The sequence below is a fragment of the Martes martes genome (genome assembly GCF_963455335.1).
Source record: "Martes martes genome assembly, chromosome: 11".
Taxonomy (NCBI): domain Eukaryota; kingdom Metazoa; phylum Chordata; class Mammalia; order Carnivora; family Mustelidae; genus Martes; species Martes martes.
Window position 1 is genome coordinate 96,693,493 of NC_137899.1, and position 27,961 is coordinate 96,721,453.

A 27,961-nucleotide genomic window follows, 5' to 3' on the forward strand; every position below is an offset into this window, starting at 1 on the left:
AGACGCCTTGGGGACAGGCAAGAGGACAGGCTTAAGGAGCTGTATTGGGGGGAGGACGGGGTCAAGCAGGCCACGGCCTGGCCCAGGGAGGGAACATGGAGCCAGCTGGGTCCCTGCGGCGTGGGGGCGAACAAAGCTGGTGGGGTAGTGCTCCCCAGTACCAGTATATGCCCTTTGAACACTGCACCAGCTACGGACTGCCCTCTGAGAATGGGGCCCTTCAGCACAGGCTCCGGAGGGATGCAGGCCCCCGTGCCAACACCCGCCCCACACAGGTAAAGTCCTAAGGGGAAGGGGTGGTGGAATCAAGGAGACAGTCGTGTGATGGATTGGGGGAAATTAGGAATTAGGTGAAAAGAGGCAAAAGTGTTAATCTTTTAACTTAAAAAAGTACATGGTAATGTGTTCGAAAGATGAAAATCCTTCAAAGGGCCAAGCTCAGCCAAGCATGCACTTAGAGACCCATGCAGTTTTATATAACCCTGACTAACGGAACACCCGAATCCTGGGGGGACGGCACAGCGACACATGCTGGACTAGCTCGTGCTTACATAACCTGCATGGAGTGATAGGCATGGGAACCCACACCCCTGTGTGTGCAAGCTGTCTCTTACACCCTCACCCCAATGCAGACACCGCCAGAGTTCTCCCTACTGACCCTCAGCAGAACACACACAAACACTTCTGCAGAAGGCAGAAGGAAGGTGCTGAGATAAGTAGAGGAAACTAACTGAATTGCTTGTGAGCGATCAAAGATACACCAGCGTCAACATGAGCAGAAGAAATGCAATCAGTCAACTTTTAGGTGGGAGGGCTTGATCGGATAAGAACCTATTAAGTGGTAGGGGCCTGGGAAGGTAGAGGTGCCTGTTCCCAGGGAGAGGGGATTGGGAGTATCCAGGAATATCCAGGAATAACCTCCCTGCCCAGGAGTGGGGAGTGGTGCATTGCAGACATCTAGAAAGGGGAAATGGGAGGGCACAACCACAGGAAAGCTTCTGAGGTTGCCATGGATGGACATGGGAGTGAGGGTCAGTGAGGAAAGGTGATTGCAGAGTATCACAGGATGGATCCTGTCAGGACCAGGAAGGCAACTTTAAAAGCGTTTCAGCTGAAGATGGGTCCAGGAGCGATTAGGGGGATCTAGACAGGGTGGGGACCTGAGGGGGACTTCACGGGTGATGTCAGCATTGGGGGCCACAAGTCTATAAGATTCACGCTGCAGTCTTAGTCCCCAACATGAGGCAACCCTGGGGAATCGGGGCGGCGGGGGGGATGGGGACCCAAAGTCAGAGGAGGCTGGAATGGTGAGTGGAAGGGAGGGCACTTCCTAGGGAAGCTGGGGCCTGCTCCGGCCTTGGAACACAGGATGGGATTGGACAGAAAGACCCCTGCTCATGGCCTTGGGCTCCTCTCACCTGTGTTCACCAAGCTACCTGGGTGGGAGAGTGAAAAGTAAAAGACGTTTTCTGCTGACAGCGAGGGAACCAGGCAGACTAGCATGGAGCCTCATGCGGGAAAGGAATGGTAGATTAATTTGGGAAGTAGAGTTGGCTTGAAAGCAAAGACAAGGGGTTTGGACTTAAGTTTTCCTCTGTTTAATTTTTATTATGGAAAATTTCAAACTTAAAAATAGACCTGTGTGATGAATCCCCAAGCACCCCTTACCCAGCTTCAACAATTAGCAGTATTTTGTCGACATTGTTTCAGCTGTCCTTCCCACACCCAGCCTCCCCGCTCCACACACTGGTGTTTTTGTCCATGAATCCCAGACGCAGCATCCCCTTCAGACTTGGGTCATCCCTTCCCTCCCCAAACCTGCTTTGATGCTGTGCTCAGCCCTGAACCAGCCGGCTCTGATTTGGCTCTTTTAGGTGTTTCCCAGCCAGGGTTTGGTTTGGAGGACCCCCCCACCCCCACCCCGCCACTCACCTCCACCAGCCTAGGACCAGAGGCAGCCGAGACAGCAGGTGGAGAGGGACATGCCCTAAGCTGCATGGGTAGTGTCTGCCCTCTGGGGCCAGGTGGAACAGGGAGGGACACACTGTCTCCCTCAGTCACTAACCTCATCCCAGAAGACGAAACAGCCGTGAGCCGGGCCGTTAGTGTGCGCCTGTCCAGAACTGGGGCGTAAACGCTGCCGCTCATATTGTGAAATCAGATCTCTCTTACCCAGGCTCTCCCAGAACCAGCAACACGGCCTGGCCTGACCCTGGCCTCGGAGGACAGACCTAGTACAGTGGGGGAAGGACAGACTAAAAGCAGTGAGAGCTCTTGCTCCCCCTGCCCCAAACACACATGCTCTGCACAGCAATGAGAGCAGAGGGCTACCAGGTCAGAGGGGTACCGCTCTGCCCTCCCCACACTTAGTGAGCATCTAGTTATCCTGGTCTGGGGAGTCCCTTACCAGGACTGGCTCCTCTTTGTGCACATGAGCTCAGGGAGGCAAGGTGGACGGGCTTTCTCTGAGCTCGGCAGAGCATCTGAGGGGGCCTCAAGAAAGGCCAGACACACCAAGATGGAAAAACCAAGAGTCACCTTCTTGTCTGTCCTCATGGGTCCGTGTGAGGATTCCTAGGAAGGAAGGGGGTGGCTAGGATGGTAGAGAGACAGAGGCTCAAGCACCGTAAGCTGGAACAAAACACCTAATTGACACGGATGTCCAGTCTTAGCAGAGTTCCCGTGTCTCTACTGCGAGTAGGAATTGGCCTCCTTGAAGGCCTCAGGCGCAGACAGAGGGTGAGGATGGACGAGTAGGTAAGGAGGAGAAGCCTGCAGAGAGCTCAGGGCAGGTTCCGCCACAGAAGGGTCCTATGCTAGGCCCCCAACACCCAGGAGTTTAAAAAGCTGTTTTCCATGCAGGTCTCCACTTCCCTCTTATCTATTTCTTCTACATCCAGCAAAACAGACATTTCCCATTCTCTCTGTGTCCAGATCTATGGCCATTACAAGCAGCAATTCTCAGACAAGGAGCAGGACACAGGGATGCCCAAGAAGACGGGCTCCAGTGAGAGCGTGGACAGCAAGGATGAGGATCACTATTCTAAATGTCAAGGTGATGGGGCCTGCGGGTTAAAGGCATCTGGAATGGAAGGAAGTACAGGGACGAGGAGAATAACTGGGAAGGACCCGCCCTCCCCCCTCCCCACATCCACACGCAAGTCCTCCTCCAAGCAAGGAGGAAAGGCATCCCTCCCTGTCTCCTCTCACTTGGCCTAATTCCCTACTCTCCCACTCGCCCCCCAGGAAACAAGAGTTTTAGAAGGCATTCAAGTATCCCAAGGGGAATTGGACTGGGGTGCCTTTGGAAGGGACAGGGGCACAGCTGGCAGAGAGGTGAATAGAAGCTTGGTGAATGAGCCATACAGCAAGACCCTGGGGGCCCCGCTCTTCCGGTCCAGTCCTCAGTCAGAGCCCACAGTGGTGACTGGACAGCCACCCTCCTTTGCCCTTCCCTCTTCTCAGGCTGTGTCCACCGCCTGGGACATGTGATGAGAAGAAAATTAGGAGAAGACTGGATCTTTCTGGTGCTCCTGGGACTGCTTATGGCTCTGGTTAGCTGGAGCATGGACTATGTCAGTGCCAAAACCCTTCAGGGTAGGTTTACCGTGGCCCTTCAGCCTCTCCCTCACAATGGCTGTTTCTTGAGTTCCTACCTAGGACAGGTTGGGTGTTCAGGGAGGCGGGTGTTGCCCAGAGGAGATCTGGCCCAGGATAAGACCAGACCTGGACCCAGATCCATTTCTCCTGCCCCTTCACCTGCTACCAGCCAAGCTGACGGTGCCCCTCTAATTAGGTGACCAACTCATCCCCATTTTCCCAGGACTTTTTTGGTTTGAGCACTGACCACCCCGAGTTCCAGGCACCCCTCAGTTCTGGGCCAACCGGCACAGTTGCTGACAGTGTGCCTGCTCGAGTGGGGTTGGCAGCATCGTTGGGGCATGAGGACGCTCAGAGCACACCGGTGCGCTGCGGCCGTGGGGGAATGGCGACATCCCCACCACCCTGGGACTGAACCCAGGCTCGTGTCTCTGCAGCCTACAAGTGGAGCTATTACCAGATGCAGCCCAACCTGCCTCTGCAGTACCTGGTCTGGGTCACCTTCCCGCTAACTCTCATCCTCTTCAGTGCCCTCTTCTGCCACCTCATCTCTCCCCAGGCTGTTGGTGAGAACTGACCCCATCCTCCCCGTGTCATGTCGTCAGCACAATCTCATTGGCCTCCAGACCTTTCCAGTCCACTTTCTCCTCCTCCCAGCCCTCCTGACAACGCTTTCCCCTGCTCTGCCGTCGTCCCCCCACCCACCCCCATCGCCAGGTCCACTGTCTGGACGTTCCTCTCCCTTTGAACCTCTTGCTGGAAGCTGCGCATAATCACTCTTTGACCCTTCTAGGCTCTGGAATCCCTGAAATGAAGACAATACTCCGTGGGGTGATCCTGAAGGAATATCTCACCCTCAAGGCCTTTGTGGCCAAGGTTGTGGCCTTGACCGCGGGGCTGGGCAGTGGCATTCCTGTGGGGAAGGAGGTAGGTCCACTGGTACTCCAGCAGAGGGCAGCACTGAGCCCAGAGGGAGCCCCGGGCACAGGAAGAGGCTGTGCTAAGGGGCACTGGGGAAGGAAATCAATACTCAGGAAGTTCCTAGTCCTGACGCAGAATGACAGACCTGTCTGAGCTGGTAGGGACTTAGAGCGGAGCCTCCCAGCCTGGGCACTGTGGACATTTGGGGCTGGATAATTCTTGGTTCTGAGGGGCTGCCCTGTGCACTGTAGGAGGTTAGCAGCACCCCTGGCCTCTACTCCCTAGATGCCAGGAGTACACCCCAGTTTTGACAATCAGAATATCTCCAGACACTGGCAAATGTCCCCGGGTCTGGGGGGAATAGAGAGTCTCCCCCAGTTGAGCACCAATTTCCTTGTTTTAATATGTGGAAGCTGAGACCCAGAAAAAGGCTGTGCTTTTTCCAAGGTTCTGCTGCTGTGCATTCTTGCCCTGCTACAATCGGGGATCCACATGGCAGCCAGAGTCGTCTTTTCAAAAAGCAATCAGTACTGGCTGACGTCTGCTTCGGAACTTCTAATGGCTTCCCAGTCTTCTCACAATAAAACCCCAACTTCTTCCAGGGGCCTAGGAGACCCGTGCTGATCTGGCTTCTCTCTGGTCTCGGGTCCTCTCAAGCTGCCCTTCGTTCACTGTGTTTGGGTGACAAGCTCTTCCCGTCCCTCAACCACACAAGCTGTTCCTGTACCAGGGCTCTGCCCCTGCTGTTCTCTGTTCCTCCTGACATGCATGTGGCTCCCAACCTCATCTCAGTGGAGATACTGCTCAGTTGTGATGGCTGAGTGCCTTCTCTAGTCCCCATTGTACCCTCATCTGTCCTGCCTCCTCCTCCCCTCACCCTCCCTCATCTTCTGTCCCCAGAGCTTCCCTGAGATGCTGGTCCACCCTACCCCTTCCTCTCTGGATTGTAGATCCCGAGGGCACACCCCCTGTCTTGCTCACTACTGTATTTTGGGCACCTTGCTCAGTGCCTGGAGCCACAAATCTCCCATCCGGACCCCCAGCCCCTGACCCGTCCACTCCTTCTCTCTCTCAGGGCCCTTTTGTCCACATCGCCAGCATCTGTGCTGCTGTCCTCAGCAGGTTTATGTCGATGTTCTGTGGAGTCTATGAGGTAAGGTTGAGAAAGTAAAATGAGGGCGGGGCTGTGTGTGTTCAGGGCCTCGGGAGGGCTGTCTGCGCTGGGCTGGCCGCGATGCTGGCGTGGGGCACTGCGCTAACCCACACTCCCTTATCCTCTTTACACACACCCCCACCCGCCTACACCAGCCACATGTTGCCATCCCCAAGACACCCCTCCCTTCTTGATCCACACCCCTGCTCCAGACCTACACCCTGGCCAGTTCCTCTGCTGCCCTCCTGTCTACCCCTGTCCCTTGGTCTCCCTAGCACCCAACCCACCCCTCATGAACACTGCTGCCAGCCCCAGCCCTCTACTCTCCTCGTCCTGCGTGCTTCTCTGTTGCAGACCGTGTCTGGGCAGCTTGATCTCCTGGTGTCGGCCTGTGCAGTGGGCGTGGGATGCTGCTTTGCAGCCCCTATTGGAGGCAAGTCCCACTTCCTCCCTACCCCGTTCCCCGAGCACGACTTGGAAGGGGGTTGGAGTGGCTGCCTAACCTTTGGGGTGGAGAGGGTGCTCGCCAACGGGACTAGTGGGTGGGGGAGTGACCCAGATCGCAGCCCCTGGCTTGCAGGCACCCATACTTCTCTACCAGAGGGCTGTGTGTTCCTTTGTGGCTGGCGGCTGGTTTATGCAGGCTTTATCGGTACTGTTTGTCTGAAGTCCTTTCTGTTTCTCTTGCTACTGACACTTCTTGCCCTGGGCCATCCCCATCTCCCACCCCTCTCTGATGATCACTTATTGCCTGACGTGCCTTCCACATATTTACCTTTTATTTCATTTTCTGTGTTTGGACTTGCGCTATGAGGTCACTTCCTGTTTGCCAAACTAACTGAGTTTCACTTGGCCTGGGAATCACCGGGGAGGAGGGGGCCACTCTGATTCCCTGTGACTTAAGCCTCCCCTTCTGCCTTATTCCCCACCCTTGCTTGTACTCCATTCCTCTCTGGCCCCCTTCCCTGCCCCTCCCATCTGTCTGTCTGTCTGTCTCTCCCCTAGTAGCAGCCATACTATTACACTGACATGCTGACGGTGGGCTGCGCGGTAGGAGTCGGCTGTTGTTTTGGGACGCCACTTGGAGGCAAGTGATTCACCCCCTCCTACATCAGTCTGCTGCCCAGGCTGGCTCTCCAGCCAGGTTTTGTCAGCATCCCCAAGTGCAATGTTGCCAGTTAAAATGAAAGTATGGCAAGAATAGCGAACTTTTACTGAACACTTACTATGTGCTAGTGACATTCTAAACGTCACTCTACATTTACTCCTGCTAAATGAGAGCCACAGTGCAGAGGAGAGGAAGGAAAAACTGATTACAGCGAGGGTAAGAGACTTGAGCGAGTGGGAGAGCCAGGAATGAAAACCCGAGCAGCCTCCCTGTTTCCGTCCTTGTCTTAAATAAAGCCTGTCCGTATTGTCGGACATGTTTGCCTTCCACTTGCAACCATGTCTTCTACCAGGGGACTCTCCGTTTGTTCTCCAAGGAAAAATTTCCATTTGTGCGTGTTATTAGGACACAGGTGTGTAGGTGGGCCTTCCTTAAACTCACGGTCAGCTTTCAGGAGGGCTACAGATGGGAGTTAAACCCCGTAGCTCCCTGAGAGTAGCTTGAACCTGACGTTAGCTCTTTCTGCATGTGGAAGGCGAGGGGTGGCTTTTCGGACTGTCACCTGTGTCCTGGAACACGAACAAATAGGTCCAGACAGGGAGAGCAGCTGCACCTGTTTGTTTACGACTCAGTGTGAGTTGTAATGGGATTAACGCAGGTGGGATTGCATGGATCATTCGTTGGATTCGTTGGTGATAAAAAGGACACCCAGCTGGGGGCACCTGGGTGGCTCAGTGGGTTAAAGCCTCTGCCTTCGGCTCAGGTCATGATCCCAGGGTCCTGGGATCGAGCCCCATATCGGGCTCTCTGCTCGGCGGGGAGCCTGCTTCCCCCTCTCTCTCTGCCTGCTTCTCTGCCTACTTGTGGTCTCTGTCTGTCAGGTAAATGGATAAAATCTTTAAAAAAAAAAAAAAAAAAAGGACACCCAGCTGACAACTGGGGGAACAAAATTGCAGGAAAAGCCTATGCTTCTTCCACACACCTGCTGTGAGAGGTATCTTTTCGATTATGAAAATGTCATCAGTGCCTTCGTAGAGGAGTGTCCAGGTAGCTAACAGGACCTGGCTCAGGAATGACGTAGGGATAAGCGTTCAGAGTGAATGGAAGTGCGTCCTGCTCGCTTATACTGACGCTACACCAGCCCGCACAGCTCAAGGAGATCACATCAGCTAGCATCCCTCTGCACTCCGGCTCTTGCCGTTGAAGTCACTAGTCCCCATGAGTGAGGGGTGTGTCTGAATTTCTGTACAGGTTAGACATTACACACTTACATTTATTCCCACTTTCACCTTTACTTACTCTTTTCGCCTTACAAATCCAGAAGATCTAAACATTTTTAGACAGGCAGACTTTTTAAATTTTTGTTTTTAATCAGCCAGATTCTTTTAAAATGAAGAGAATCTGGTTTGGGGGTTTTTTGTTTTGTTTTGTTTCGTTTGCATAAAACTGGAATTTCTGGGATGAACGAGGAAGGTTCTCTTGGTTCAGTGGAGACTATAGGAAAGATAAGAGAGTTACAGATGAAACATGCCTCTTGATGTGAGGAAAGGCTCAGGACTGAAAAATTGAGGTGCCACTTTCAGGATGTTTATATTGAGTACAAGTAATAAATGTCCTGGCAGGTAGTTTTATTTGATTGTTTTCCTTTTTTTTAATGATCATAGAATAATCCTGAAAGAAAAACAATGAGTAATAAGGTAATTTACATAGCCAACTCTTAATTCCTTACACCACTGCAAAAAGTCTGCTTCAACATTCTGCTAAAACGGCAAACATCCTTTTTCTTCCATCATCTGTCCTCTGGGTACTGTGCTCCCAGGCGCTCACAGCTGAGAGGGTGGCTGGACAGACAGACCGGTTCTCACAGCCCACTCAAAGAGGTGTCTCCAGGGCCTCTTGGGCAAAGTGCAAAGAAGGCTGTGAGGACAGGGTGCTCTGGACAGAAGAAAAGGCATCGCATAGTCTCGATCTGGGGGCTCTAATCACAGGAGATGAGAGGAGCACTAGGGGAGGCAGGGGAACTTATGGGGCTGCATCGGGAGGGTCCTCAGCGGCCACACATGAGAACGTAGGTTCTGTTCTCCAGGCTAGACTTTGTCCAAATGTGTTTTACAGAACATAGTTCTCCACGGTGTTAATAGATGTAACATGTGAAAGGGCGCCAAGGTCAAATAAGTTGGAAGATACTATGTTAAACAGACTGTTTTTTTAAACTGGAGAAGTGATCAGAATGTTGGCTATGCCGGCAGGCATTGTGAATATGCAAACTCTGGCTCAAACACAGCGTTTCCCACAGAATCCCTTTAGCAAGGAACTTCTCAGGAGGCTCCTAGTATCTCACAGATGGACTTTGGGAGATTCGGTCATGGGCGAAGGGGAGCCACAGAAGAATTCTGAACAAGGAAGTGACATGTCAAACTGCACGTTCATCGGATCCCTTTGGCAGAAGTGTGCGGAATAGTACTGGCCCGTGGATTAACAGGATTCATCTGAGATTAACAAGAAGACTATTGTAGCCCTAATGCTAGATGATGAGAGGTTGAACTGGATGGGGGCAGAGGAGAGAGAGAGAGAGAGAAGAGGATGATACATACGTAAAGGTAATAGGCGGTCAGATGGACAGGACCTGGAGGTTGATTTTGTGCAAGGTTATGAAGATGAGAGAGGAAGAGGAATTTGGGCCAGGTCCCAAAGTTCATTTCAAAGAAACCTGGATGGCCAGTGGTGCTAGTAGGCCAAACAAGGAATACAGGAAGTGAAACAGGTCTGGAGGAGTTGATCAATTTTACTTTATTTTTTAAAAAAGAGAGATTTGGGGGCACCTGGGTGGCTCAGTGGGTTAAAGCCTCTGCCTTCAGCTCAGGTCATGATCTCAGGGTCCTGGGATCGAGCCCCGCATCGGGCTCTCTGCTCGGCAGGGAGCCTGCTTCCTCCTCTCTCTCTCTCAGCCTACTTGTGATCTCTATCTGTCAAATAAATAAATAAAAATCTTTAAAAAAAAAAAAAAAGAGAGAGAGATTGAGATTTGTTTATTTATTTTGACGAAGGACAGAGAGGGGAGGCGTGGAGGGGCCGAGGGAGAGAACCTTCAGGCAGACTCCCTGCTGAGCCCTGAGCTCCATCCCTCCACCTGTGAATGAGATCATGACCTGACCCGAGACACTTTACCAACGGAGCCTCCCAGCCGCCCCCCCGCCCCCGTTTTACTGTAGATAGGTTGAGTTTGAAGTTCCTGTGGCAGATCCAAGTGATACCAAATAGGCAGCCAGATGGGTGAGTTTGAAGTTCAGGAACCGAGCTGGAAACGTCCCTCTGCTACCCGGTAGCGTGGAGGCGGCAGTTGAAGCCATGGGCATAAATGGAGCAGAGAGAGTGCGTCTGTGAGTAGCAGGGACGGGACACCAAGGCAAGGAAGGCCCTAGCCTGGGTGGAGGCAAAGGAGCCAGAGCAGGGGCACAGAGAAAAACCAGGGTGGCAGGAGACAGCCAACTCCAGAACCTTAGAGACTAGAGAGTTTCCAAAAGCTGTTTGTGTTTGTAAGGCTTTGTTTGCTTTTAGAAGCACATTTTCTGTTTGGCTCCGACGAATATTAAAATCAGTTCTCATTCCTGAGGATACAGTGAGAGACTGCTAGGGAAAGCATCCCAGAACCACCTCGTAGGAAAGAAAATCTAGCCTAGGGTTTCAAAAAAATGGTTGTAAAATATGCATAAGTTGGATAGCTTACACCGCAGCAAATCAAAGCTGGTTTGGTTTTATTAGTACTCAAGAAAAGGAGAGACTTGCCCCACCTGCTTCCCCACTGTGTCAAATGGTCCTCTTAGCCCGAGGAGACAGATGCCTCACCCCGCGTGATTTGAGGAGCAGGGGCAGAAGGGGTGGCTGGCAGCTCTCTCTGCCCCCAAATTCCGCCGTCCCTCGCTCCGTTTTCTGAAATTTCACCCGTTCTGTTCTCTTTTGTTCTCTTTCCTTCTCATCCTCTCCTCACCTGTTCATACACAGAATAGGCACTAAGGCTTGATAATGTACCGGGAAAGGGATTAGGTGGGGGGTTCCAAGGAATTTTCAATCCTAGGGAGAACTCTGAGATGGAAACAAATCACTCTGTCTGCAAGTGACAAGTGCCCAAAAAGTCCCAAACTCTGAGACAGGAAGGTGATGAGAGGGGCCTTTTCTACTTGATGAGGGGCGCTGGGAATGCCTTCCGGGAGAGGGTGGCATTTGAGCTCACCACTAGGGCCCTTCGGCCAAGTGATGCAGCTACTAGACAAGCGATAATGGTTGGGCCACCACCCCCGCGCTGCAAGTAACTTCCTGTGACTGTGAAATAAAGAGGGGGGACTCTCGAGGAATTTGAGAAATGTTACTTCGAATACAGAACAGGGAGAAAAAATGGCTGGGGTGCGAGATGCTACCTGAAGGGCAAGAGGGGAGCCAGTGGGGGTCTCAGGCAGGCCAGCAACTGTCCACCATGGAGAGAAAGGGGGAGACAAACCTCACCTGGCTCATGGCCTCTCGTGGGGCCAAGTTCTTCTCCATTTATCTGATGATATGCCTGTTTCCCGGTTTCTCCTCCTCATTTCTGATAAAGATGAAGTGTAGCTACATCATTTTGTCATCAATTTTTACTTTGCATCTAATCAAAGTCCACTCCCTTATTCTTAATACATTCAAAGGTTACTTTCTTTGCCATCTCCTGAATTTTGTTTTTATGCCCTCCTTAGCATTCCTTACTTTGTCCCTCCCCATGCCTACTATTGGTCTGTGTATCTACCAACTCATTTTCCAGTCCACCATCTGCTCTAGGAAACAGTAGTGCTTAGGATTTTCGATTAGTTTTCCTCCTACCTCACTCACCTTTTTCTTAAGCAAAATTGTTTTTAACTTCCGGCCTCTTGGTTTTTCTCCTTGTTTGGTTCTTTTAAGTCAGGTTTTTAATGTTTTTTTTGTTGTTGTTTTAAACTCTGGGTGAATCTTCTACTTTCTTTTCTTGGAATATTGAGTATTGTCAGCTCTCATGAAGTTTTGTTTTGTTTTGTTTTCAAAGATTTTATTTATTTATTTGACAGACAGAGATCACAAGTAGGCAGAGAGGCAGGCAGAGAGAGAGGGGAATGCAGGCTCCCCACTGAGCAGAGAGCCCAAAGCGGGGCTCAATCCCAGGACCCTGGGATCATGACCTGAGCCGAAGGCAGAGGGTTTAACCCACTGAGCCACCCAGGCACCCCTCTCATGAAGTCTTTTTTTGTTCATTTTGGTTATTTGTTCCTTATAAACTTACTCTACGGTATATGGCACATGAAAGGAATGTGAAGCCTCCTTGAGAGTCCCTATAAATCCCAAGCTCTGCTTGGCAACTCTGCTGAGCACCTGCTCTGGAAAGGTTCTCTCTCCTGACTTCTCTGCAGAAACTTGCATATCTGTGGACATGTGACAACTGTGAATCCCACCCAACCCTACTTTCTAAGGGAGAGAGAGGGAGGACCACCTGATCTTCCCGGTTTGTGGGTTGAGGACCACCCCTCCTCCCACAACACCCCTACTCCCCCCTTCCTCCCTGTATCTTTGTTGGACCACATCCCCGGCCTGCAAACCACTGCCAGCAGGAGCCAGTGTATGGTTTAGAGCATGAGGTTCCAGGAGACCATCACTTCCCACTACTGCTTCCCTCATGATTCAGGTTTCAGCAAAAGCACCTCAGGCCCGCAGGTGGGAGAGTGTGGGGGAGAGCCTCTCGCATTCCTCCGCACCTGACTACCTCCACGCCCCTGCAGGAGTGCTGTTCAGTATCGAGGTCACCTCTACCTACTTTGCGGTGCGGAACTACTGGCGAGGATTCTTTGCAGCCACGTTCAGCGCCTTTGTTTTCCGCGTACTGGCCGTGTGGAATAAGGATGCAGGTAACAGGGCAGCCTGGGGTGGAGGCTGGAACTGGGGTGGGGAACAAAGCTCCTTGGGGCCGTTTAGAAAAGGAATGGATGCCATTATTTGGGAAGAGGACCCAAGGCCCAAGGATATAGGGCAAAGATCTAGGTCATAGCCTGGGAGGAAGGAAAAAGCTGACCCTGAGCTGATGACTCCAGCCTCCCCACCCCCCCACCCCGCACCGGGTTTCTGCGGTGCTCCCACCGTGATGCCTGGCCTTTCCATCCCACAGTCACCATCACTGCTCTCTTCAGAACCAATTTCCGAATGGATTTCCCCTTTGATCTGCAGGAGCTCCCAGCCTTCGCCATCATCGGGTCAGTGGGGTTGGCTGCTTGGGAGTAGTGAACAGGGCATGGGGTGCGGCTTCAGCCAGCAGGGGCCCCTGCTGGAAGAAGGTGGGGCAGACCTGGATAAGTGTGAATTGCTGAGGGCAAGAGGGCAGAAGGGGAGGGGGGACGCCTGGTATTTGTCTCCCGCTGAGGGCAGGTCTGCGAAGAGGGTTCCATTGCTGTATAACTTACGCCCTCAGGATTTGCTGTGGCTTCCTGGGAGCTGTATTTGTGTACCTGCATCGCCAAGTCATGCTCGGTGTCCGAAAGAACAAGGCCCTCAGCCAGTTTCTGGCGAAGCAGTGAGTCACTGCCCTTCTGTGTCCTACCCATTTCCATTCTGCTTTCTCCATGAGCCCCTCCCTTTTAATCTTTGACAAAGGCCATCCTTGCCTTTAGGTGGCTTGCGATGAAATATAGGAGCCAGATATACCACACAGGGGAGCAAGGGGCGTGGTCTGCCCCTTAAAGGTTGCTTTTTGGTGACAAGAATGTCATGTGTTTAAAGAGCTGAGGCTGTGTGGGCTCCTGGGGCCCAGCTCACTGGCTCAGTGTGGCGTCCCCTGGGGCTAACTTGCAGGGTTCCAATCTGTTTCTTTTTCAGCCGCCTGCTGTATCCCGGAATAGTCACCTTCATCATTGCCTCATTCACCTTTCCGCCAGGAATGGGTCAATTCATGGCTGGAGAGGTCAGCTCCAAGGAGTCTGGGGGGTGGGAGGGGTCAGGTCACTGAGCACATGACCAAACTCAGCCAGGGCAGGGCCACAGCAGACATTCCTCAGGCTTCTGAGCTCTTTTGCTCAAGGGTAGAGCCTCTCCCCCGAGAGCAGAGCAGGAGGGCCCCTTGAACAATGAGACTGGGGGAGTAGTTCTGTACAGAGCGCTAGTACCTGACATCCTTGGAGACCTCCCCCTTTTGCTTCCTCCTCTCACAGCTGATGCCTCGTGAAGCCATCAGTACCCTGTTTGACAACAACACGTGGGTAAAGCATGTGGGTGACCCTGAAAGCCTGGGACGGTCGGCCGTGTGGATCCACCCACAGGTCAATGTGGTCATCATCATCTTCCTCTTCTTTATCATGAAGGTACCCCTCCTTGCACTCCTAATCCCTTAAGCTTCCATCCCTTTTCAACCGGGAACTCACGGTTTGCCTAAGAACTTCATTGGGGCTTTGTCCAACCTAAAGAGAAATAGCTCTGCTCCCATAGCCTAGGTGAGTTGCTCACCTACAGAAGTGAGCCCATATCTGGGTTAATTGCTCCCTTCATGTCAACCTAGCAATGTTGCCATAATTACCATAAGCCTGCTAAAGGTTCCACTTGCTAAATGATCAAGACGTCACAGCAGCCTAATAAATGAGGAAGAGACAGGGTTGAGCAACTTAGATAACTGTGTAAACACCCGACATAAATTAACCAAATCCCCCACATGTTAGATAATTAGGTACTTCATTCTCCTATATCCGATTATCTATCTTTAGATGATTTGCATATCCATTTGTCCCTACCTAGTGGGTAATCTCTTTTCTAGAATTGCCAAAGAGATTAAATATTTAACTCAATTTTTTAGTGACTATAAATAATTTTTAAGACTTTATTTATTTATTTATTTAGAGAGAACATGCTCATGAGCTCAGGGAGGAACAGGGGGAGCAGGAGAGAGAGAATCTTACCCAGACTCCCTGCTGAGCATGGAGCCCAACATGGGACTCAATCCCACAAACCTAGGATCATGACCTGAGGCAAAATCAAGAGTCAGACACTTAACTGACTGAGTCACGCAGGCGCCCTATAAGTAATTTTTATACATGTTGTTATTTCCCCTTTTGCTGGCGAGGCCATGAGGATTTTGCCTCTTGCAAGCTATTTTCTCTTCATTTCAATTAGGAAACCAAAGCTGGCCTCTTCCGTGTCTTCATAGGCTTCTCAGTCACTGCTTTATGCAAAGATACTCCTATTTCCACCCCCAGTTGTAACATCTATTACAATTGCTTCTTTCCCCGTTTTGTTTTCTTTCTCAGTGATTGCCTTATTACAAATCCTATGTCTTGCCTGAATGATCCAACATTTTCCTCTGTACATTAAGGTTCTCATTCAAAAGTTTTTCCACACTAAATGTTCATGCTTTTGAATATTCACTTATTCATGACACATTTTATGAATCTATATTTTCCCAGGATATGAGTCACTAAGTTATATTTACATTATAATAGCTGTCATGGGTTCATTTATTCCATAAATGTTATTACACACCTACCGTGTGCCAAATATATAATATTTGATTGTTGTACTTTGGCAAATCTCATGCTTATGGTTGAAAAAAATGTCTTTGTTTTTGGCTGCTCCTTTAATGTACTTGTCAAGGACCCTGTGATTAAAGACACCAAGTGCTTGACACACCAGGTTCCAACTTTGTGACTTATATTCTCAGGATTTGCTCTGGGTTTCTGGAAACTGTATCTCTGCATGTTCTTTCCCATTCCACTCCATGTGGGTTCAATGGGTCGGCAGCTTCAATATTTTGTACACCTACTTTATTAATTAGGTCTTTTTTATGTCTTCCTTCAAAAGATTTCATATTTTCATCGTAAGTAAGTTCTCAGCCTTGTTAAGGACTTGACTTTAGGATTTTCAATACAGAGTTCCTCTTCTCTAACTTATAAATCCCAGCTTCCTGTAAGTAACCAAATCCAAGTTTGATAGCATCTCAGAATTTATTGTTCAAGGATAATGATTGCGTTTTCCTGATGTTCCTCTAGACTGAACTATATGGTAACTTTGGGATCATACATATTTTTAAAATATCAAGCTCTTGCAAAGTTTTGTAGAAACAAAAATACCATATATTTTTCAATATTTCCCCTGCATCTCACCTCACCTCCCCAGATTCCCAAGTATGTATCCAGATTTGACTTCACAGATTAAAGTTTATTCTGGGAGGCCTACTTGGATTGTACAGTAGGACTCAACTGTATGTCGCTATTATTAATTTCTCACTGAATCACATCCTTGATAATATTTACATCATGCATGTAACAGGGGAAGAAACTCATATACTTCCTGGGCTATATTTCAAGCCTCACAGTTTGCATCAGGCCTATGCCATTCCATAGTATTTAAAAATGTAGGGGCACCTGGGTGGCTCAGTGGGTTAAGGTCTCTGCCTTTGGCTCAGGTCATGATCTCAGGGTCCTGGGATAGAGCCCTGCATTGGGCTCTCTGCTCAGTGGGGAGCCTGATTCCCCCCGCCCCTGCCTGCTTGTGATCTCTGTCTGTCAAATAAATAAATAAAATCTTTTAAAAAAATAAAAATAAAAATGTAACTAACACCACTCCTTGCTATAAATCCATGATATTGTCCAATTATCACTGCTTCCAGCATTTTCACTTTTCTGTTATTGGACACATATGCATCCATCCCTTTATCTATTCCTAAGTGTAGGTGATAGGCTACATAACCAAATTAGAATATGAAAGTGACTGGAACTATTTTTCCACAGTCTGGTTTGAAATTTAGCCTGTGTGGGCTTCCGCCGGTATTCATACAGGCAGATAAGGTTCTTCCCTATTGATGGCGGGAACTTCCATCTTCCCCAGTCTTAAGACACGGAAATATCAGCATGTTGTGAGTTAACAGCTGCTACAATGGGTATGAATAAAATTACAACTTCTCAGTTTCCCTATTTAATAAGTCTTAAGTCATTACCTAGTATCACTGACCAGCATAGCCTGAGGCTCTGTAGAATTCTCCGTGGCACTCCTTCTTGTGAAGGGTTTGAATAAAGTGGAATCTGTCATGGTGGGTCTCTAGCTTCCCAGTTCTCTAGAGGTGGATGTTTAAATTCTTGGGAGTTATTTGTGTTCTACATTATTTACATTGCATTTGGTCTTTCCTTTGGTGTGCTAATAGCTAACCTCGGGTCATTCTTTGTCCTTAGGAGTTGTTCACTTCAGGGCCCTCTGATCCTCATCTGTTCTTACATATATCTTGGGGGATAATCCAAAATTCATCCTCTGAAATCAGACCTATCAGCCACCTATAATCTGTATTACTGGAGCTTTCAGATTAACCTGAGCCTACAAAATCCCATACGGCTTTCATGTGCTTATTCCAAAGAGATGGTACAAAGTAGTTCAAGGTGTCTCCAATTGTTACATGTCAGAATCATTTGCAAAGGTTAAGTAAGCTACAAATACCCAGAACTCCATGTCCACACTGACTGACTTGGTCATCTGCAGGTTCAACAAATTCCTCAACGAGCATTTCTGTTGGGAGTTTCAGCAAATAGTAACTCTGAGAAGCCTTTTCTGTGTTGCATAGATGCTATTTGACCAAGCTCTCTTCTGTCTTTCCTTCCTCCCTCCTTCCCTCCCCAGTGACCTACCTACATGCTACCCGTATTGATGAGCACCCCACCAGGACAGAGAGCAGGCAGAGAAAACAAGACACAAGGTTGCTTTATACTCAAGGCTTTCTCAGTCTATATTATCTTCATCTGTACCTTTGATTTGGCCATTCTCAGCTGTTTTACATGGTCATATTCTGACATGAAGAAATATGCATTTTTGCCTCATCTCAGAGCTTCTGGGATGAAGTCTTCTTAGAGCCTTTGGCATGGCCTCTTGACATCAGCCCTAGCTCAAGGGACTCTTTCTACGGTTCAGAATAGTAAGAAATGTATTTCTCATTAGTTTACAATGCACTTGGTACAGATTTTCAATTACAAATATTTCAATCCTGGCAGTTTGTTCTAATTTAGCTGCTACCACCTTTCACCACATGCGTCTGAGATCCTTTTGTAAGATTGGCTTACTTATTTTGGAAGTAATATGTAAACCTGTTTCTACATTTTCATGGTGTATCTCATATTTTTATTTCTTTTACAGATATTTCAAAGGTTCAACCAACGCTTATTTGTCCACTCTATTTCTCAATCCTTCCACATTCTTTGCCACAGAATGTATGTGTTACTTTTGCTAAAATTGTCCTGGCTTCTTGTGGAATACTACCTGACAAAGTTGGCCTTCGAGATCTTTTCTGTTACACTGGCTAACTTTCTCAATGTGTCCTTCCAGGATGGCTAGGATAGATTTGATCTTTTGAACCTCTGTTTAATGTGGTTTAATATTAAAGGAAATGACTCAGGCAGGACAGTCTTCACACCAGGTTCCCTTGTGAGGTTTGCTATATAAATGGGTTTATAAATAACTATATCATTAAATTAGTCACACAGGAAGTCACTAAGACTAAGATGTCTGCCACTTAGAGCTGAGCTCTTTCTTAGAAACAATCTGACCAGGAAAAGATAACCCTCCTGTTTCAAAAGTTTCAGGCTGTTCTGCTGAGGTGAACTTTTTGGGCTAAGAGCGTATAGTATAGGCTATACTATACCTTCTGGAGCAGTGACAGGAATCCTCAGGGGCTCCGCTCCTTGTTCTAGATTGCCTAAAGGGAAATATAGTCATTCCAAGGGGGAACGATCATCAAGAGGAACTCTTACAATGTTGGCTTTGGTGGTTTTTAGCCTGGGTGAGCACTCCACGTTTTTTGATTCTGGAGAAAAGAGTACAGACAAGATGGCTTCTGGATGAATTAGCTACCCCAAGGTTTCTGTGACTCTTGAGGCAAGAGGGAGGGTTGGAAGTGGGGAGGAAGTGGAATAGGGGTGTGTGTGTGTGTGTGTGTGTGTGTGTGTGTGTGTGTGTTGGGCAGAGTTGAGAGGGTGCCCTGATGCCTCTTTTTACCCCAGTTCTGGATGTCCATCGTGGCCACCACTATGCCCATACCCTGCGGAGGCTTCATGCCTGTGTTTGTGCTAGGTAAGTTCTGATGGGAAACCTGGGATCTTGCTGATGGCTTCAGTCTAGGGTACTGGGAAATGAAGGAAAGGCCTGGAATGCCAGGGGCTTGTATTTGGTCTTAGTGCCCAAGAAGGGATTGGCTCTGAAATATAGAGGATAAGGAACTTGAATCTTTCAACACCTTCCTTCCTTTTGTCTTTCCTCTAGGAGCTGCATTCGGAAGGCTGGTAGGAGAGATCATGGCCATGCTATTCCCTGATGGTATCTTATTTGATGATATCGTCTACAAGATCCTACCCGGGGGCTATGCAGTAATCGGTGAGACACATTCCACCCTCTGGTAACCCCTAACAGCCACACGCAAACTCTCCCAAGACATCTTTATTCCAGACAAACTACATAATGTGGTTTTAATTTTATGCTATTTGATTCAACTTTCATTCAAATAATCAACCCTTGGCTTTGACTCTCATTAGCTCTTACTGAACGTTTTTGAGCCTTAGTTTCTTTATGTAGAAAAGGGATTATGGGAGTTAAATGAGATAAGAATGAAAGCACCTAGGATTGTGTCTGAATGTGTGGTAAGGGTTTTTTCCTTCCTTCCAAAGAATCATAGAAACCGCAGTGCAGGTGACTGGCTTGGATACTCCCAAACTGCAGATGGGCTAATACTGACAGGACTTTAAAGTACCTGACTAAGAGCAAAGAAACATGGTCTCTATTCATCCCTGTCACTTGTCACCTGGATGACAATGGAGCAAGTTCCTACCTTTCTTCACCAGTTTCTTTATTATAAAATGACTTCGGAGGTATCTTACAGCCCTAGCATTCTGAGAATCTGTGATAATCTTTTTCTCATTAAATCCACAATGCCATCCAACCGAAACCCTGTCTAACAAACACAGTGGCCTGTATAATCCTCAAAATTATTATGCCTCCCCCCTCCTGCTCTTCCCCATCAAAACCCCATAACACCTATGGCCGCGCCTCCCTTAAATATAGAAGCATTAGGCAGCTTTCTAGTGCATATGGTGTCCTTACCCCCCATCACAGACCTTTACGAAAAGCCTCTTTCATCGATAAGAGTCCTCTGCTCTTATTCCCCATCTTCATGACTCTCAGGTGTCACCTCATCTTCCCTGGTGGACGTTTCCCAGAATACATATCTCTCGTGACAGTTTATGTTCTGAAGTATGTCATGTGTACCATCTTGCAGAATTAGTCCTCCCAGTATTTCCCTTTTGTGACTTTCCTTAATTTTTTTTTTTTTAAGTAAGCTCCACACCCAACATGGGACCTGAACTCACAACCCTGAGATTGAGAGTCACATGCTTTCTCAATTGCGCCCCTGTCTTTTGTGTCTTTTTCTTGTTCTCTTCTCACGGATACCTTCTAGTTATTATTTCTGTTGATGGGAAAACAATGAAAAATAAGATTCTGTTTTCAAAGAGTTCATAGAATCATAACGTTTTAGATCTGCAAGGGCCTTACAACTTATTCAATGACCTTTTTAACCTTAGAGATGATAGTATGGGATTCTAAAAGGATCAAGTTCTACACACACAGTTGAGAAATCGTAGAATCAGAATCTGACACAGGTGTTATTACTCCAAGTCCACACCATGAGTCCTGGGTTTTGACTCCCTTCACTCATATATTGTTGACATCAAAACCTGAGGTCCAAAAAAAAAAAAAAAAAAAAAACCTGAGGTCCAGTAGAAAATGCTGTCACTGGGTTTTAGAAGGCTCAATTAAGAATGATCCAAACTTTTGGGGTGCCTGGCTGGTTCAGTCAGTAGAATATGTGACTCTTGATCTGAGGGTTGTGAGTTTGAGCCTCATGTTGGATATAGAGAATACTTAAAAAAAAATGATCCAAACTTTCAAAAGCAAGGAATAGATAGGACATCACTATCTTCATCTTACAAATGAAAATTTGGGCACACACAATGATTTTGTAAATTGCCAAAGGACACAGAATGAGATCAAAATGACTCGCTGACAGTTTTCTAGCTCCTACTCTTGACAGATGGTTATGTCAGGAGTGTTGGCACCGACCAGGATCACATCCCGCACGTGGCAGCCCTAACCCACTGGTACATTCCTGTGTCATTCTAGGGGCAGCCGCGCTGACCGGTGCAGTATCCCACACAGTCTCCACAGCTGTGATTTGCTTCGAATTAACGGGTCAGATTGCCCACATCTTACCCATGATGGTGGCTGTCATCTTGGCCAACATGGTAGCTCAGAGCCTGCAACCCTCCCTCTATGACAGCATCATCCAGGTCAAGAAGCTACCCTACTTGCCTGACCTTGGTTGGAACCAGCTCAGGTCAGGGCACCAGCTGGAATTAGTTCAGGCTTGATGGGGTGGAGGTGGGAGCTACTGAGATTAGGATCAACATTTGGGAACACTGCTTTTTACTTACTTTTATGTTCCCATGTACTTAATGAGTATTATGAGTGACATAATGCCTGGTAAACCTCATGGGAGAAATGGAAGGGACAGCAAAGGAACAAGTTTATGGTGGGGCTAACACCCCATGCCTTCTCCCCCCGTAGTAAATTCACCATCTTCGTTGAGGACATCATGGTACGTGATGTGAAGTTTGTTTCAGCCACTTGCACTTACGGGGAATTGCGAACCCTGCTCCAGACCACCACAGTCAAGACTTTACCACTGGTTGATTCAAAAGGTGAGTGGGAAGAAAGGAAGCAGACTTCTGAGCTAGTGACCTGAACCAGGGCTCCACAGAGCTGGAGGAAGCACTGTAGTGCGGGCTTATCTTTAGGGATCACCCAGTCTGCCACAGGATACCCAGCTTGTGTTCCTAGTGAACACGATCATCTTCAAGAAGGAAAAATACTGCCAGAACACAAGCAAAAGAAGATAGTTAAAAATGTAGTCAGAGAGGGGCACCAGGTGGCTCAGTGAGTTGAGCACCCGACTCTTGATTTCGGCTGGGGTTGCACTTTCCGGATCATAATCTGTGGGTCGTGAAATCAAGCCTGAATTGGGCTCCATGCTCAGCGGGGTGTCTGCTTGGGATTCTTTCTCTCCCTCTGCCCCTCCCCCCGTTCTTGCTCTCTCTAAAATAAATGAATCTTAAAAAAAAAAAAAAATTCAATCAGAGAACTACAGCCGATGCTCTTTAGTCACTGTAGCTATGTCCTCTAAAGTCACTGAACACTGAACTAGGGTTACTATACTGAAACACTGCCCTGGAGAAAATACAGGGTTAGGTTCCTCCCGTCTCGTTTTCTTCAACCGATGAATGCATAAACTTATTTTATGTGTGTCTCTCTTTAAAGACACCTTATTTAGTATATACTGTCAATTCATTAACTAGAATTCATGGGCTACACCTCATGCCTGAACAAAGCTTACCTAACAGGTATATTTTCTCCATAAGGCACATCACAGCCTTCTTGTTTGGGTGGTAGGAGGGAGGGGTGGGAAGGATGTCAAACAGCAGAATCACTAACACAAAACCAACAAAAGTGTGAAAATGTGACATTAAATGGGCGATGAAAAGAATGCTTGCTTATAATATGAGGGCTGAGAGAAGAAGCAGAACGTTACTTTTCTAACCTCAGCTGGGAACATGGGCGGGGGGAGGCTCCAGTGCTTTGCTGCACTGTGCAGGTCTGTGAACGATGGTGGCGGCATCTTGAGCCCTAATTTGGAGTTTACAAATACCTGTGCTTTAGCCAGGAGGCAAATTCGCAAACAGGGCATTCACGAATAGCGAGGCTCCGCTGTAAAACCCTAGCCCCTTATGTGGTTCTCTTTGCTACTTAGTTGCATGGTAGCTGTTCTTCAGTGCCCAACTTGAGGGGCAAATGAAACTGTTCCATATGAAAGAGTGAGTGGTTTTACTCCTTTCTAATGTTTTAAAGAATTTATTTATTATTCTTAAAGAAAGAGAGAAACAGAGAGAGAGAGAGAGAGAGTGGGAGGGAGGGGCAGAGGGAAAGGGAGAGAGAGAAATCCAAGCAGATTCTATGCTGAGCCCGGAGCCCAACATGGGTCTTGATCTCATGACACTGAGATCACAAACCAGACTGAAACCAAGAGTTGGACCCTTAGCCAACTGCACCTCCAGGAACCCCTTTTTAAAATTATTCATTTGCTTGTTTGTTTGTTTATGGAATGGCCTTAAAGCAGTTCTTTCATGTCCCTTCCTTCACCATCCTTTTCATCCACCTTTGGCATTTAATCCTACTCTGTATTATGATTTTTTAAAGGGTTTTTTTCGTTTATTTGACAGAGCACAAGCAGGGGGAGCAGTAGGCAGAGGGAGAGGGAGAAGCAGGCCTCCCCACTGAGCAGGGAGCCCTTTGTGGGGCTTAATCCCAGGAACCCGGGATCATGACCTGAGCCAAAGGCAGACGCTTAACCGACTGAACCACCCAGGCGCCTCTATATTATTTCTTATTGGAGTTTATATCTATGTCTCACTAGGCTGAGAATTCTTTGAGGGCAGAGACTCTAACTTCTATCTCCTTCAGACTGCCTCCTTCTAGGTATTTACTAGATATTAAGTAAACACTGCCTAATGTTTGAATTCATGTAATTAAGAAGAATCAGGTAGGGCCATTTGGAGCCATTAAGTTTGTTAGTTCCTGATTTCAGATAATCAGAATGTCCATGTTGTTCAAGTTAGATTCATTTTAATATTTTCCCCAAATCCCAAATACTTTGTAAGTGGTCTCTAAAGCAGTGGCTTTTCACTGGAGCAGGGGTACAGCCAAGGAGGTACAGGGTTTTCATAATAGTGACTAAGACCTACTGGTAAGATTTATCTTAATAACACTGTTGTAATTTTATGGGCTTAAAACAACGAAAATGCTCATTGTGGTAGCAGAATTCCCATATATGAAAGATCTTCCCAGGAAAAGGAGACATTTTGTTTATATCCTAGAAGGACCCACAGTCTTTAAGTGATTAAACCTCAGATATCCTTGTAGACTTCTTTCAAAGTATATTTACATCTCAGTCTATATAAATGGCTTTTGAAGTCTGTCTTTCTTTCTTTCTCTCGAGATAGGATTGATTAGCCATTTTAGTACCAAGTTTACCTATTTACAAACAGCCTGTATAAGGAAGGGCTTGCATCAAAATAAGTATAAATTAACACCAATTAGCATACTATCAATTGGGTCTCTAAGTGCTAAATGAGTGAAATAAAAGGGATTGAATGAGGTCAATCCTGGAAAATGTATGAAATGAATCTTCAGGAAGAGAGGGGAAGAGCTGGAAAAAGAAGCAGGGGTGCTCGGCTTCTGTCCCCGGCTCAGTCCTGCAGAGCGGGGTGGAGGGGGCAGGGAACCGCGCAGGCCCTCAGGCTGAGCTTGGCTCTCCCCCAGATTCAATGATCCTGCTGGGCTCCGTGGAGCGGTCAGAGCTGCAGGCCCTCCTACAGCGTCACCTGTGCCCCGAGCGGAGACTGCGGGCAGCCCAGGACATGGCCAGGAAGCTGTCCGAGCTGCCCTTCGACGGGAAGGCTCTGCTGACCGGCAAGGGACACCAAGGCATCTCCCTTGGGGGCCGGAGGGAGTCCTTTGCCTTTGTGGATGAGGATGAGGATGAGGACCTCTCTGGGAAGCCTGAGGTGACCAGGCAGGGACGGGCTGCGGGAGTAGGATGGATTGGGGCAAAGGGATCGTGGGAGGAGCGAGATGGGATGCTGGTCACTGAGAAAGTCAAAGAGACCAGTGCACCTGGGGGCAGGGACTGAAGGAGATCAGGTTGCAGATGATGGTACCCATGAGAACTGAAAGGAATATAGGAATTCTGAACGGGTGTGAGCGTGAATGGATGTCGATAGAATTCCTAGGACACCAGCCTCTTCCCCAGGACTGAGAATTTTTACTGTTCCTTATAGCTGCCTCCTCTCCCTCCTCCTCATCCCTTTCCTACCGCCCCATTGTCCTCCGAAGAGTCCAACGGGCCCCTGCCCGGCCACAAGCAGCAGCCAGAAGCACCGGGACCTGCAGGTGAAGATTCCCCCAGCACGCACCCGCATCCATGCCTCATGGGCTCTCTCTGGGCCCATGAGGGAGGCGGGAAGGGAGTTGTAATCATTGAATCTCCAGATGACTGTCCCGAGTGGTGGGAGCAAGGGCTGATTCAGGAGGGTGGGATAGAGGGTATCTGTAGAGGTGAGGCATCTGGGAAGAACACACTGTGTGTGGCAAAGTGTCAGGGACCCCTCGCTGCCTCCCATTGCCCGTGGCCCCCGCCCTTTCCTCCCAAGACAGACAGGACTTTGTTTCCATTTCCACCTGCTCGCCACTCCTCTCAGGTCAAAGACCCTCTGTCTTTCGGTCCCCGCTGCGCTGCTTACTGGGCAGACCTTACCCCACAAAGAAGAAAACAACCCAGGTAAGAGCAGATGTGCTGTGGAGGGTGGACAGGGAAAGGACCATGCCTCTGAAGACTGAGAGGACCATGGTCCTTAAATCAAGGGGGAGGAGGTCCCAGCCCAGGGACGCTTCATCAGGGGGCAGGAAGGATGAGCAGGAAAGCAGGCACCTGAGGCCCTGGCCTGGGAGGGTTGCTAATGGCCAGGGGAACTGCAGCTGTCATGGGGAGAAAAGGGAAAGGACTTGGATCTGTGGCTTTCTTCTCTAGGAGTCAACGGATTTCGTGGACAACATGTCACCTGAAGAGGTAAGAGAAAGAGCCACCTGGGGTGGATGGTTCTGTCAGATGAAGGCTTTGCTCACTTGCTTCATTGTGTTGTAACAGTAAGATGCTAGTCTAGGCCAGAAAGCATTCTGAGAGGCAGGGAATGAGAAGTGATTATGGAGAAAGGGATGGGCCCATTGCTCAGAGGTGAGGGAAACATGTGGTGGTCTCAGAGGGATCAGAGGAGAAAGATGCTTCCACGCATAGATGGGACCAACGGTGCTAAGATGAGCCTCAGATCTTTTAGACATTAGGGACGTTCTGGACCAGGAAAAGGCTGTGCAGGAAGGATGAGCTTCACCTGAAGTAAGATGGCCCCAGGCAGCCAGCAGTTACGCGTATCAATGTGGAGGAGCAGCACGGAAACTAAGGTGGTCAGTGCCTGCTTGAGGTTACGATACTGGACTGGACAGGGCTTCGAGACAGTGGACAACTAGGAAATGCCAGGAAGCGAGACTGGAAAGAATGGAAAACGGAGGGCCAGTATGGACAGTGGTGTCTCATTGGGACAAACACCTGTTTCCTGAAAAAGGTAATTATTAAGTACGTGAGAGAGAAAACCCAGCCCTGAATGGGCTTGGTTGTGAGGGGGGGACAGACAAGGAGCAATGATTTGGAGGCAGCAGGGCGGTCCTGATCACAGTCCTGATGGAAAGAGACCCCAGGGTTGCAGAGAAACAACAGAGTCCATTAGCAGCCATTCTGTTTGGTAAAAGAATGCAGGCCCCCTGTGGAGGCTGAACAGCCACAGCTTTAAAAGTATGTAGATGACAAAGAACCATAGCAAGTGTTATTTTAAAATAAACATCTCCTAGGTTGTCCAGACTAGATGTAGGGGGAGGGAGTCATAGGAGAGAAGGAAGTCTTCCCCTTCTCCCCTTGTCACCTCTCAAAACATGCACTTTTCTGATCAATGCTTAATGGAAAGATCGATGAGCACAGAGGAAAAAAATAGCTCTTGCTTCTGCCCCCAAGCAAGAATCAGATGGGTCATAACTATGGTTGAGGAGGGCCTTGCTCAGTGCTAACCCAATAATCATACTCTTCAGAGAAGCACACCAGAGGGAAAGCTGGCCAGCTGACCCAGTGAGGCTATTTAACAATCACTGGAAATAAAGTGCAACGAGGGGTGTAAACAAAGCATACATTTTTGGCTTATGTCTTTCCCAAAGAAGATTTTGGGTATCTAAGCTCCCCTGTCACCCACTGGGATATTCTAGAGGGACAAGATCCCATAGGAGTAAAAATTCAGGATATTTTGAACCTGGTTTTCAGACAAGATCGAGGAGGCACCCTTGGCAATATCCCGATGACACCTGCGGGAAGAGCTCAGTTACATGTCACCAGAAGTGTTTCCTTCTGCTCCCCTGTTTGGAGCACACACAGAGCTCGGGTCTGGTACAGGGGCTGAGCCTTTGCAAGTAGTGGGACATATCAGACCCTGAAGCAGACAAACCCTGCCCCTTGGACACAAGCTGGGGCTTCCTGGAACAGGATCTTCAGCCAAGGTCGGAAGCCCGGCTCCACCTCTGTGTCATCTTGGGCAGACTACTTATGTAACTCCATGCTTCCGTCTCCTCATCCGTAAGACAGAGACAATGAGAGGCTGTTGGAGATGATTCAGTGAGTGAAGACATGTAAAGCAGCTGGAATAATGCAAGGCCCAGAGGAAGTGCTTGGTGCATGGGCACCGGGAAAGGCAGGAAATGGTCACAGAAAGGTCCAGGAAGACAGGACCCACCACACCAGGGTTGGCGAGGGTCCTACAAATTAATCATATCCACAGCACACCCGCCGGATGGTCATCCATCCATCCATCCATGGATCCATGTGCTGTGAGGGCCAGCCAGACCTGGTGTGAGCATTCAGCCAGGGAGGGTGAGGTTTCGAGGAGGTGGGATTGCAGTCCAGAACTGCCGGGAAGGGACAGATGGAGAGCACCCCGCTATGGACTCCACACTGGGCATGAGAACTATGAGGCAGCCTTCGGAGACTGTCTCTGAAGCCTGAGACATGCGGGTTTGGACATTAGGAAAATAGAATAGTACAGAGTTCAGAGGGTACCGACTGGAAAGAGATTTCAAGAAATTTTCGATTCAGTTATGAAAGTGAGAGCTCTCCTGGATTATTTGGAATCTTGGGGATTTCAGCATGTATCTCTAAAATCGAAAAGAGGTTAAGGCCTTCATGCCTTCATGCTTCTGTCATAGACAAAATAAAACAGTTTTGGGGCGCCTTGGTGGCTCAGTGGGTTAAAGCCTCTGCCTTTGGCTCTGGTCATGATCCCAGGGTCCTGGGATCGAGCCCCTCATCGGGCTCTCTGCTCAGCAGGGAGCCTGCTTCCCCCTCTCTCTCTGCCAGCCTCTCTGCCTACTTGTGATCTCTGTCTGTCAAATAAATAAATAAATAAAATCTTAAAAAAAAA

At 48.6% G+C, this 27,961-nt stretch overlaps 1 protein-coding gene across 1 annotated transcript; it reads left to right on the forward strand.

Moving 5' to 3' along the window:
- CLCN1 (chloride voltage-gated channel 1) lies at positions 1-27,928 on the forward strand. The gene is made up of 19 exons (XM_080818867.1): positions 1-275; positions 2,935-3,055; positions 3,466-3,597; positions 4,038-4,166; positions 4,394-4,527; positions 5,597-5,674; positions 6,683-6,761; positions 12,557-12,682; positions 12,940-13,024; positions 13,240-13,341; positions 13,644-13,728; positions 13,976-14,125; positions 18,791-18,860; positions 19,050-19,160; positions 20,961-21,174; positions 21,405-21,538; positions 24,213-24,457; positions 24,731-24,842; positions 25,151-27,928. The coding sequence occupies exons 1-19, from the start codon at positions 96-98 to the stop codon at positions 25,477-25,479; spliced, it is 2,616 nt and encodes an 871-aa protein (XP_080674993.1). The 5' UTR covers positions 1-95; the 3' UTR covers positions 25,480-27,928.
- The last annotated feature ends 33 nt before the right edge of the window (positions 27,929-27,961 follow it).

Bases quoted from the DNA above. Each gene is read 5' to 3' on its own strand.
- CLCN1 (XM_080818867.1), top strand. From the start codon at position 96: ATGGAGCCAGCTGGGTCCCTGCGGCGTGGGGGCGAACAAAGCTGGTGG. The intron at 24,458-24,730 runs GTGACCAGGCAG...TGTTCCTTATAG, and splicing joins ACCTCTCTGGGAAGCCTGAG to CTGCCTCCTCTCCCTCCTCC. The intron at 24,843-25,150 runs GTGAAGATTCCC...CACTCCTCTCAG, and splicing joins AGAAGCACCGGGACCTGCAG to GTCAAAGACCCTCTGTCTTT.